General features: G+C 40.3%; 1 protein-coding gene across 1 annotated transcript in view; it reads right to left on the bottom strand.

The window, feature by feature from the left end:
* adamts10 (ADAM metallopeptidase with thrombospondin type 1 motif, 10) overlaps positions 1–13,600 on the bottom strand; it is a 171,252-nt gene that overhangs the window by 65,066 nt on the left and 92,586 nt on the right. The window contains exons 8-11 of the mRNA XM_048559937.1: positions 10,830–10,873; positions 8,440–8,545; positions 5,066–5,212; positions 1,997–2,138 (exon numbers count right to left, since the gene is read on the bottom strand). Of these exons, the coding sequence (XP_048415894.1) occupies positions 1,997–2,138; positions 5,066–5,212; positions 8,440–8,545; positions 10,830–10,873 (439 nt within the window). The remainder of the gene's footprint in view (positions 1–1,996; positions 2,139–5,065; positions 5,213–8,439; positions 8,546–10,829; positions 10,874–13,600) is intronic.

The raw sequence follows: 13,600 nt of genomic DNA, 5'->3' as shown, positions 1-13,600 counted from the left end.
CACATTTAAGCAGCACCTGGGCAGATGTCCATTCCTTGCGAGTCAAGAGTATCTTTCTGCCGATCAGAAAGGAGGATTTTGTGCTGGAACTGGTGACGCTCACCCCTCACCTACCATACTTGGATCCCTGATGCTATTTCCACTTCTGGTCTGGGTAGCTGCCACACAAGGTCAATGATAAGTATTCCCTCAGATTTCCAGCATCATCCTTGTAGATTTCTCTGCATCCTCTCCTTTTTATTTTTTGGTCACTAGATCTGCTTATAGTCCTCCCCTTGGGGTCTGAACAAAGTTTGACAGAGACTTAGCATAACTTCCCTGCTTCTTAATTTTATCCCTCTAGAAATAAACTTTATTGCTTGGCTTGCTTTTTGTAAGGCCTTGCTGAACTTCTTTTGTTATTTTGTTAGGTATTAAGAATTTTGCCTGCTTGGTAGTTCTGTTACTTGTTTCATTGCTATTGATCATTAATTTACAGTCTTCACCTGGACTTCAAATTCAGCCAACCAAATAAGGTGTAAAGTAGCAGAGACCTTGTACACTGCTCTCAGAGTTCTGGAATAGTGATGGTCCAATGGAAACCTGTAATTTTCTAGAACCATTTTCCACATTTCAGTGCATTGTATAATGACTATCCATTGTAGCCCATACTATAAGATCATCTTGAGACTAATTTAGTTTGGTGACTGAGTTCTCACCCAAAGATTGGAGAACCAATGTGAGTCTCACATCATCAACATTGCAGAAGGCCAAGTGGAATTAAATGTCTGTATGTATCAGGCCTTCCCTTAGATTTAGGGCTATGGTGATAAAAAAAAACTATCTGCCAAGAGCTGCTGGCCTCTGCCAGCTAATCAGAAGCTGGCAGCTCTCCACAACTGCCAGTTGGAAAGGAGCAGTGATTGTTGCTGATAAAGCACCTAAGGAGAGGTCTGGGATTGCTGATACCACAGGTGAGTGAGAGTGGAACGTGGTCATGAGGGGCTAGTTGACAGATGGTTGGGGGGTGGATTTCAGCAGCCTGATGTTAGATCCCTTGGTCAGACACTAAGCAACTTTGAATGGGGAATCTCCCTGCCCCTGGAGTTCATAAGCAAACTGGTCTCCTTGTCCCACTCTCTGTTGGTTGAAGACAGATGGTGTTGGAATGAGGCCTTTAATTAGGCACTTTCCATTGTAGCCCATACAAAGAGGCCATCCTGGGACAAATTTAATTTTGGTAACTGAGCTCTCACTCATAGGTTGGAGAACCAGTGTGGTTCTCATCCAAAGGCCTGATTTGGTAATACAGCAGAATTGCTGTCCATAGGTCTTCCTTCATTAGGCTTAATCAGGTTAAAGGCCAAACTGACAAGGTCACAATAATCAAATACATCCTGCCACAAACTCACCTCAGGAGGCAGTATTAATTCTGCCCCTCATTTCTGAAAGGGGTAGCTTTCTTTGTACAGTTTTATACTATGTTGAAAATCACCAATGCACTTTGTGACAGTTAGCACATGATCAATATAAAATGAAGTGTTGATAATGGATTATTTTGAAAGGAAATTGGATGGATATCTTGTATGTGATAACTTTCCAGGCCAGTGGAATAGAAAGGAGGAACGGAACTGATTGGGTGGTACATGGCCTCATTTGTCTGAATAGTCTCCTTCTGTGTTGTTGTGACTCTATGATGATCTTGAAGCTAAAATCTTTCACGCAGCTTTTAAGAGATTAAAAATAAATTAGTTCAGGCAATTTTCCTGCTCCTGCAGTTCTTGCTATCTCTTAGCTTTGGCAGTGTTGCTTTGATATGCAATGGATTTTTATCATAAGCATAGCATTATCCTTAGATGAAGGAAATAAACATGCTCCCAATTGTAGCATGGCCTACTAGCATAGAGGCATGAGTACCTTTTTCAATAGTATCATCTATGACAAAAAAGATCAAAACTCCTTCCCATCAAAAATGTACCAATATTTCTCAAAGTAATAAAGCAGGAAGACTCTCTACCCCATATTTACACTGGCGAGATTTGACTCCATATTGGAAACGGCACTGTTCATCAGCATCATACACCTGGCCTGGGGCCACAGTTGGGTAAAAGAACTCCTGCTTTGGAGGTGCATTGATGAGACATCTACCATGTCCTGAACTGACAGAAAAGAAAGAATTTTTATTATGGAAGGAAACCAAATTTATCAATGTTCTAAAAATATGCATAATCCAGGAAATTAAACCCACAGTAATCCAGAGTTTTAAAAAAAGTTGTGAGAATAAAACTCCATGTGAAAATCAATTTCCTACATTTTCAATGACCCTTGTACCTGTTAAAATGAATAACTGTTAAATGAATAAAATGTTTAAATTGATTTTATTTAAGCATTGTATAAAGCTTTGAAAGACTGGTTGGCAAGAAAGGGCCTTAAACATGTTAACCATTCTCTGCCACTCTTTTTTGTCTCAGTGTGAAAACTGTCCCATAACAAACACAGTAATGTTTCAGTGACATTTTCATATACCAAGACTGAAGCACTTCTGACAACGTGCCTGATATTTTTTTTCCATTTTGGTGTAACATCTCTGCAGTGTGAATTCTGTAGCTTTGTAATCCAAATAATTTACCTTGTTTTCATAAACTATTAAAGTAACAAAATGATGGATGAATGGAGTGGGAGAGGAGACCTTGGCATTTAAAAATATTGAGAAATAAAATTCAACATTTCCACTTCGTTTAATGGGGACAGACTTAGTAGAGTGGATGATTGATCTGCCTAACAGCAGGATAAGCACCGAAATGTTTCAAAGAAACTGCATATCTATATTTTATCTTTGTTCCAGACTTAACCTAACATCTGACAGGAGATGAGAATGACTAGATTGAACAGGTAAATACTTTTCTGGTACTGATAATGAACCAAGAGAAGCAGAAGTGCTCCTCCCGGTTCCCCTTCCATCCACTCACTCACCAAAAAGTTTCAAGCAACAGTGCTTTCACACTCGTGATTGGATGGTGCCTGAAAGTTCAATTCCCACCCACCTAGCCTTCTCCTCATTTCCTAAATCCTCCTCCAGTCAAATCTCTCAACTACTGAGATTCAATACTGTACGCCACCATCAGACAATATCTCAAGCTAGTTGGTTCCAGCCAGGAAACAGATTTAAACTTTATAAGGGGTTAATTTTGGTAAATTAAGCAGGCCCTCTGAGAAACCCACATTTACGAGATCTGCAGAAACTAAATGTCTTTCTATTTAGCCTGTTCCTTTTTTTTATTTCTACTCTGACCGTTAGAACTTATTGAATCTTTTTGCTGTAGCCTCTCATTGAAGGGGTGTGTGCATACACGAAACATTGCTGTTAAACAGTTCAAACTGTTTAAATCAAGGAATGCTTCTTGTAAGTATGAATGTTTTTCCCATGAAGATAAAGTGAAACTAACTATGAAGCTGAAAGGATTAAAGGTTTTCTAGATTTCCAAAGTGATCTAAGAACAATATGTTTTGCATTGCTCAGTAATGCATATAATGAAATGAAACAGATAAAATAACATCATTCATTTATCTTCAATGGTTTTGGGGATATTTCACTGGACTGTAGTTGCAAATGTCCAATATTAAATGTTTAATGCGATTATCAAACTTTTGACGTACTCAAGTAAAGCTGATTACAGAACTGAACATTTAAATTTCTAAAATTACTTGGCAAACTTATTGTCTATTTTACAGATTTCCTTTGAGGTTATGAAATGGAAACATGGACTTGTTGCTTTTAATGCTTCATACAATGAATGAATATATCTTAAAGAGGTATTCAAGAGTGCATCTTAACAGCAAACACAGCAGATCACAGCCCATCAATCACATGCAGAGAAGATGATTCCAGGTCTGTATTGAATGTATAAACCTATTCATGAAGAAGGTTAATGTGAATATTCAGATTCTCACATACATTAGATTGATTCTGTTACTTAAAATGGACAAAGCCATGATGGCACAATCATGCACGCTCTTCAGATATTAAAAAAACCTGGATCAATTAGCTATTGCAAATGGACAATTGATGAATCTGAGAGGTTTCATCTGGAGGTTTAGTACAGCCAGCTACCAAATCTTTATAACTTACAAAGAAGTCTGAAATCATTTACTCATTAAAAAAATCAATACCCCATTAAAACACGTTTTATGCACCTGGTGGATTTATTTGTGAATATTAAAACTGTAGTCCAACTCAGGTTATTTATAAAATTTAGTTAAATCTTTTCAGTGAAGAATTTGTGACGTGCAGGAGATAGCTTGTATTCTTTGCATTAGAAAGAGTTTGGTTTTCCTTGTTACTTGCTTTGGGTGAATGATAATGTTTTATATTTAGCTTTTTGCAGCGTTTCACCTTATTTACGAACTCAGTCCTGTCTCCTGAGGGCAACATCATCATTCATAGAACAGAGAACAATACAGCGTAGAGCAGGCCCTTCAGCCCTAGATGTTGCGCCGACCTGTGTGCTAACCTAAGCCCCTCCCCCTACACTATCCCATCATTATCCATTATTCAATGCCTTTAAATGTGTCAATAAGTTGCAATGATCTGCAACCTCTGAAAATTCAGACCAGCACAGCTATCTAGTGTTGATCTAAAGGACTGCAAACAAAATACTTGGGCCTTCAGCTGCAACGTAAATCATTGCAACACTCTAATTTTACGACATTTCAAGACTCTGAATCCACGTTCAGAATTGATTTCAAACTGTAGTTTTTATGTAAAACAAGACTTAAGCACTATTTTAAAAACATGCTGGTCAGTTACAACAAGGTGTAGAGCTGGATGAACACAGCAGGCCAAACAGCATCAGAGGAGCAGAAAAGCAGGAAAGCTAGACCCTTCTTGTTCCTGCTCCTCTGATGCTGGTTGGCCTGCTGTGTTCATCCAGCTCCACACTTTGTTCTATCAGGTTCTCCAGCATCGGCAGTTTCTACTATCTCTGGTCAGTTAGCTGCTTTGTCTAAACCTGGTCACAGCATAGACACCGACAGACACCCAGTTACTTGCTGTTCTTATATTTTATAATATTTTCTAACTTCTTACTCCAAGAAGCTGGTGATGTAATCCCTGCTGCACGTTGACCAGATGAAAGGGTTCGTTTTCACAGTGATATGGGCAGCCATCAACTTTGCTGTTTCCTGACCTCTCGGACCACAGGAGTTTCCAACTCCATCATGATTCATTCCAAAACTGAAAGAAAGAAAAGTCAAATAAAACAAGACAATGTGCTTTGGGACATTTAGTTACAAATGCTTCTTAATTATATTTTTCCGCTAATATGCTGTCACCCTTATTATATGCTGTCACCCCTATTTCTTGGGAACAATAGAAAAAGGGTGGAGTTTGATACACTGGCTATTTTGCTCATTTATCTGAAACAGACACAAGGTACCATACAGAGCTTCAGAAATGCAAAATATTTAAATTGTATGCATATAGGATTCCCACACTTTTGAAGACTGCAAGTTCTCAATTAAACAGGTGTTGGGGCTTTCATAAACTTGCAACAAAATAGCTGACCAATTTAAAGAGGTAGACCGAAAATTGGCAAATAAACTGCTGATACAAATAGTGAGATTTCCTGTTGCAATAGCAATGTGTTACGGGTTGAAATAACTGGAATGAGGTGGGGGCCTCTAGTGTTACACCATCTCTCTTTGGAGGATGTGCGTCCTTTTGGCATAATGTTCTATATGTGCTGCACGAAGAAAGAGGACAATACAACAGACATACTCTTGGATACAGGAGGACATGTATATTCTGTTTCGTTGCTGCATAAAAACTCAGTGCTACAGAACTTACCTTCCTGTCTGCTGATTGACTAGGGGAGGTATCTTGAGGGACTTTAGCCTTGGCTTGAAATGGGTGCAAGATCGTGCCAGATATTTGAACAGCTAAATGTACATTATCACTTTGATACTGTAATGAAGGAGTCCTGGCCCGTCCAGGGTGACATTAAACAAACTCTGTCCACTTTGTCGGGTGGAAGTAAAAGCGAAAATAGTGAACTGGGCAGTTTCCCCAGTTATTCAGGCCAATAATTTAATATGCATCTTTTCATCAATAGATTATCTGATGAAGTATCTCATTACTATTTGTGGGACTTTGATATTTGTAAATTAGCTGCTACATGGCCCCACATGACATTTGGGACTAAGCTTCATAATCACTTCATTTCGATAGAAATTCTACAGTGTAGAAACAGGTCATTCAGTCCAATAAGTCCACACCAAATCTCTGAAGAACATTTCACCCAGAGTCACGTCCCTACTCTATCCTTGTAACTCTGCATTTCCCACAGCTAATCCACTTGATCTACATATCTGTGAACACTACAGGAAACTTAGCACGGCCAATCCACCTAACTTGCACATCTTTGGACTGGGGAGGAAACCGGAGCACCCGGAGGAAACCCACGCAGACATGGGGAGAATGTGCAAACTCCACACAGATAGTCGCCCAAGGCTGGAATCGAACCCAGGTTTCTGGCGCTGTGAGGCTGCAGTGCCAACCACTGGGCCTTTATGTAATATTTTTCCAGATGACCACTCGTGGCACCTTATGGTAGGTGCCATGAATACCAGTACATGGTACGGATCTGGGCTGTTAGAGGTAGTTTGCTGCCACCAATTGCCCTTTGTCTTGAGACCATCCTTTGATTAGTGGTAGAGGAACAGGTACCGTCCTTAGGTAACAAGCATGGTAATTGCATGGTAGCAATTAGATTAGATCCCCTACAGCATGGAAACAGGCCCTTCGGCCCAACAAGTCCACACCACCCCTTGAAGCATCCCACCCAGACCTATCGCCCTATAACCCACACACCCCTGAACACTACGGGAAACTTAGCATGGCCAACCGACCTAGTCTGCACATCTTTGGACTATGGGAGGAAACCGGAGCACCCGGAGGAAACCCACGCAGACATGGGGAGAACGTGCAAACTCCACACAGACAAGCACTCGAGGCTGGAATTGAACCGGGGTCCCTGGCGCTAAAATGTGGTATAACTGCATTTGGTCAAGCATAATTACTAGAACCTTACAGAAACAGTACAGATGTATCTGCTCCCTCTAAAAACTCCTTGCTTCTCTCCACCCACAGCCAGTTTGTGACATCAGTAAAATGGATATAAACGTTAACCCCCTCAGAACCATAACAAAAATGGCTGTAAATATCATTGAAATGTCTTGAAATCATAAAAGGGTTATTAAATGAAAGTCCTTGCTGATATCAATCTAGTTCAGGAGCATCATCTGCCACACATCACACAGAGTACATAAGAATATTTTTACCTTTTTTGGTCAAGTGAAGTAAATGAAGCTGAGAAAGCAAGCATTGGAAACGTCTATGCAAATTTTCACTGATGAATGCCAATCAAGTGGCTGTCTGGCACAGAAATTAGTCTTGATTGGGGCTTCTTCAAAGTGGGCATCCCTAGAAGAGGCTTCGCAGTGGGGTTATAACTCACTCAGATATAGTAAGAACTGCAGATACTGGAGTCTGAGATAACACAGTGTGGAGCTGGAGGAACACAGCTGGACAGGCAGCATCTGAGGAGCAGGTAAGTTGACGTTTTAGGTCAACACTGCGTTAGCCTTGATTGGGGCTTCTGTGAGTTTCCTACCTCTTTGAATCTATACACATGCCAGACACAAGCCTACCACTCGGTTGGCCTTTGAAACTGAGTACTGGACAGGAAACAGGACTGCACTTATCCTGGTTTAGCGAAGAGTAAAGTCTACTTCAGCAAGGTGAGATGGTGGTAGAGTGGTAATATTGTTGGATTAAATTGGAAATTCAGGGCAATAGTCTGTGGACACGGATTACAATTGTACATGACAGCTGGTAGAATTCAAATTCAGTTCATTATTAAATGTAAAACTGAAAATCAGTAATAGTGACCGTGAACCATCAGATTGTCAAGAAATCTGACATTCTTATTTCTTCTCGCCTATACATGACTTTAGACACACAACAAATAAGTTGACCTTTATCTATCCTCTCAAATGGTGTAGCAAGCTACTGAGCTCAAGGCAATTCTGGATGGGCAACTAATGCTATGTCCACATCTGAAGAAAAAATAAAGAAATGATGGTAAATTAGATCAGTGTTTTATAGTGGAAAATGAAATGTTGCAGATATACCAATGAACAGTTTGAGTAGTTATAGAATTTCTTGCGCAGGTATGAAAATAGTGAACCAATAAATAACTAAGAATTATTTTGAAACATGGTTTAACAAGCTAAGCTTGACTATTTATAAAGGCTGATTTTTCATGGTTTAGTTTGCAGGAGGTAATGCATAGAATTGAAAATTGGTAGAACGAAACAAAATGATACTCGAAATTAGTTACAAGTCTGGATTTACATTTCACAGGAAGAAGATACTACTTATGATAGTAACATTTCTCTTACTTGTGTCCAATTTCATGAGCGATTGTAAATGCAGTTGCCAAGCCTATGTCCTCATTGATACTGCAGCTTCTCTCTGGTTCACACATACCCCCTACTGGAGCTAGACCTGCAAGAGAATTGGTCATTTAACTCAGAAAAGGAAAGGTACAGTCAAACGTAGGCATCAGCAATTCAGCTGTCAGTAGCACATGGAAGATCAGCTTGAAAAGAAAGGTGATGCTATCGGCGCCTTGAAAATTGATTTAATGTCATCAAAACAATATCAACAGCCATCCTGACTGCAATATTCTTCCTTGCAAAAACAGAAGAAAACATGTAGACAACAACGGTAAAGCCTGGTGTTAATGTGGTGACACTGACTCTTGGGAAATACATCAGGTCAAATAGAACTATTCCTTCAGATTAGCTGTGGAGTGAGTTTTCCTGTACATGCAGACAGGATTCCATAGGCTGACAAGGGTCCCACCCATCATTGTTCCAGTTGGCCACATGATACACAGAACCATCTCCTCTGTAACACTCAGGGTATGCAGGCGTTTCTGTCCTCGACCTGTTTAGCTTTGCTCTCTTTTATTGCCCTAGCAAAACCCATACTTTGCATCAGTGTGCAGTGTATTCAATTGCAAAAGCCTCTTGATAGCACTGTAGGCAACCACTTCCACCATTTTTCTGACAATTGAGAGTAAATGGACAGGCTGCTAATTGTCTAGGTTGGATTTTATCTGCTTTTTGTGCAAAGAGCATATGTGTGTAATTTTCCACTTTGTTGAGACATTAGTGTTGTAGCTGTATACTAGAACAGCTTGGTTAGGTTCATGGTTAGTTCAGGAGCACATCTTCACTTCTTTTGCCAGAAAATTGTAATGTCCATTGACTTTGTATCATCCAGTTGTTCAGCCACTTCTGAATATCATGTGGAATTAATTGAATTAGTTGAAAATAGGCATCTGTGATACTGGGACTTCAGGTGGAGGTGGGAATGAAATATCCAGTCGCCATTTCTGCTCTAAGATGGGTGTAAATACTTCAGCTACGGCTTTTACTTGATGTCCTGGACTCCTCATTCATTGCGGATGGGGATAATCACAAAGGCTTCACCTCCTGCTTAGTTATTTAATTGTCTAACACAATTCACAACTGGATATGGCAGGACTGTAAAGTTTAGATCTGATCCATTGGTTGTGGATTCACTTAACCCAGTCCATTGCCTGCTGCTTCCACTGCCTGACATGTAAATAGTCTGGAGTTGTCACTTCACTCAGGCGATCCCTCATTTTTGAGCATAACTGGTGATGTTCTTGATATATTCTCCTGCACTGTTGATCAAGCCAAAGCGATCATCAAACAATATTGCCTGTGCCCTTTTTGTTTGTACAGCAAGCTGCAGCATTAAGAAGAAGAGTCCGGCACGAAAAGTATAGACAGATATTTTCTAATGGACCTGTTCAGAGATGTTAATACACGCATTTGGGACAGACTGGACTTGAAACCAGGGCCCCTGGTCCAAAGATAGGGACGCTACAAATGCACCAAAAAAGGCCCCCAAAAGTGTAGCTATGGTACTGTAATCATGAAGATCAGGTGGGCAGGCTAATCTTTGCATCTCGTATTACTAATTACAGGACATAACTTGCTGTGCTGAGTTTAGTGAGCTTGTAACATGAGATTGTGAAGACGTCAAGTATGAGAAGCCACTTTTGTGAAGCTAAGAGTTCTGCAGCAGAAATTAGCCAGCAATATGGTGATTTACAATTCACATGGTATCTCTGCTTTGCCAAAAATGGCTGGCTGATTTGTACATTATAACTGCATGCGTCACCCAGTCAGTCTGGTTTGTACATTTCTATCATAAGCACAAATTGCACATTTCATCATAACAAGATTAAATATTTAAAAATGTCTATCTTTTGAGTTAATTTAGTAAGATTTGTTACTGTTATTAATGTCATTGGCAACAAAGTTCTTTCAAAGATCTGGGCTCAGGTCTGAGTTGATATTTTTGGCCACAATAATCAAACTGCCGGGAGATCTTGCCATCTGAATATATACAGTGTGCATAAATTTTCCAAGATGTATCAGTGGCATTTTGCAAGTCCAACTTAAAGAATGTTCTTCATCAGTCTCTACCAGACTGTGTTCATTTGGCTGTATTCAGTCCAAATAATTTGAAGAAAAGTTGGATGGCTCATTGAAAAAAATGTATTCAAGTGAAGATCATGTTGAGTCTCCTCTTTAATGCATGGGGCTGTCTGTAATATAATTTATGGTGTTGATAAAGCACTCTAATACAGTCTTTTTTATCCTGAGAACAAATAAAAACAGGACTGTTGCTAAAGAAGTGGGATTACGCTGAATGTTCAAAACCTAAATTACAAGTTATGATAACTTACCTAGAGTTCCACAGGGCTTGTTCTTATAAATGCAAATGTCATATCTGCAAAAACAAAAGAGGTTACCAAAGCAACTTATTAGCTTGATACAACAACTATTTCGTTGAAAGAAGGCAGGAAGATTGTAATTCTGTGGTAGCACTGCTGGGGTGCACCGACTAAAAGTTTCCACCCTGGACAGTGATTAACTTTGTAAAGTTAATGATAGTACAGAGGGTTTAATAATGCCCATGGGTTGATACATGTGCCACCAGGGAGAAATCTCAGCCTCTTATTAACAGAGAAGGACAGGTACAATTGCTGGATATCCCTTTGTAAACCAATATTGTAGTACTTTTGAAGAAGGCCGACCTCTCTGTTTTAAATAATGCCACACCGAACCCATACACAAATGAACACCTAGCAAGCCAAAAGTAGTAAGCCAAGTTCAATCCCTACCTCCCCACCTACACTCTCTCCACCTATCTTCTTTACTCTCCATCTTCGGTCCGCCTCCCCCTCTCTCCCTATTTATTCCAGTTCCCTCTCCCCATCCCCCTCTCTGATGAAGGGTCTAGGCCCGAAACGTCAGCTTTTGTGCTCCTGAGATGCTGCTTGGCCTGCTGTGTTCATCCAGCCTCACATTTTATTATCTTCAATCTGCTGTATCAGCTGCTCAACCGATTTGTGGCTGGAGAAGAGGAAATTCTCAGCTTGGAAACTCCCTCTGCTGTCTTCTTTGATTTCAACAGGAGAATGAGACAAAAAATATCCCTCCACTTCTCACCCCATGACCCATCCTATTACTCCCCATGCCTCATCCATGACTACTCCAGGTCACACACTCCACGCCATCCCAAGCCCCTCTACCCATCCTTGTGGCCATTATAGTTAAGAAATAGTAGGACCTGCTGATGTTGGATAATCTGAGTTAACAAGGTGTAGAGCTGGATGATCACAGCAGGCCAAGCGGCATCAGAGCAGCAGGAAAGCCTAGACCTGAAACGTCAGCTTTCCTGCTCCTCTGATGCTGCTTGGCCTGCTGTGTTCATCCAGCTCTACACCTTGTTGTCGGCATTACAGTTAAGTTCAGTTATTGGTGAAGAAATGCATTTGGCAAAACCCTTTGTCTTGCATTCATCAATTTACAAGAAATGCCAAAGAGGAAAAGAAATTGTATGAGAAAAGAGTGCAGATTGGTTAGATAAAGAACTGTATCTGATAGAGGCATTACCATAGACAATGCGCTTGGTAATGATGCCCAATTATTAACTGCCAAGATGTTCTTAAATTTCAAACCATGTAGGTTATTTCAGTTGGTCAAATCATTGGCGTGGGAAACAAGTTAGACAATGACTCTCACTTTTTTGTTGACTTCAAACATTGCAGTGTGTGCACACATTCGTTCTGTCTGCAAAGAACAGGAGTCTGTGCGTTAAAACTGAGAAAGCAAGAGTAGAATAGGCCATTCAGCCCTTTGAATCACAGCAAAAAACTGAAAACTAAATACCACCTTAGTAAGTTGTGTGAAAGACAGAACATCTTTTCAACTTGATGGCAGCAACCTGTTAGTGGCTAAAACCATAGTAGCAGAATGTAACAGAGATAACGGGAACTGCAGATGCTGGAGAATCTGAGATAACAAAATGTAGAGCTGGATGAACACAGCAGGCCAAGCAGCATCAGAGGAGCAGGAAGGCTGACGTTTCGGGCCAAGACCCTTCTTCAGGGGGTTTCTTGGCCTGCTGTGTTCATCCAGCTCCACACTTTGTTATATAAGCAGAATGTAACAGCTCACTTCGCCTGTTCCTCAAACATTTGACAGACTTTTCTCTTCTAGGATAAATTGAGGTAGGGCAAATTTTGGGAGCAGAAGTGATAGTCTCAGGGCGATTTATGAGAGTGTGTGATTTATAATGACGAATGATCTGATCAGGATAAGCATTATTCTATATAGGATGGCTTTGATGTGGTCTATTATAGCATTAAGCTTGTACAAGTGGCTTGGGCTGTACTTATGCAGTTGTTGATAAGGTCAGATTTGTAGCCAATGGAACTATAAGAATGCCCACAAGTATACTGACGAGAGAAAGTGGGTTTAAAAGTATGTTTTCATCTCTTTCTCCAAAGTATTTTCCTGACAATCCTGCCTTTGGAAGCAACTGACCTCTTAACACTCTTGCCAGGCGGTTTTCCAAATTTCAGCTTCATTTTCACTAGTCTGTCACTCACATTGGCAGTGCTGGTCCTGTCATTTTGCTGAATAATAGTGTTGCTAAAATTTCTGTTGCTTTCACTTCAAAAAGGTCCTAGCTCTGATGTTAATGCTCAATAGGAAACATCTTATTGTCACAACTATCCAACTCTTTCAAGCACCTCTCCACCCTCCACTCTCAGGTTGAATAATAAAACTCACTGAGCTCTTGGTTGAAAAAAGCAAGACTATTTATGCACTGTCTTAGTCAAGCAAAGAACTGTTGCTCATAGAGATGTATGGCATAGAAGGAAGAAATTACTAAAGTCAGGTATCATTCTCGGATCTGGCAATTTAGAGATATACATACATTATTTGGAATATGGAATAGAAACTAAACTTTCCCAATTTTTTCAGAGATAGTAATAATTGCTGATGCTGGAGTCAGCGAAAACACAGTGTGGAGCTGGAGGAACACAGCAGGTCAGGCAGCATCAGAGGAGCAGGAAGGCTGATGTTTTGGGTCAGGACCCTTCTTCAGAAATGAAGAAATTTCTGAAGAAGGGTTCCAAACCAAGACGTCAGCTTTCCTGCTCCT

The sequence above is a fragment of the Stegostoma tigrinum genome, chromosome 30 (assembly GCF_030684315.1).
Source record: "Stegostoma tigrinum isolate sSteTig4 chromosome 30, sSteTig4.hap1, whole genome shotgun sequence".
NCBI classification, from domain to species: domain Eukaryota; kingdom Metazoa; phylum Chordata; class Chondrichthyes; order Orectolobiformes; family Stegostomatidae; genus Stegostoma; species Stegostoma tigrinum.
Note: the sequence above shows the minus strand (reverse complement) of the source record. Positions and strands in the feature narration are given on the sequence as shown.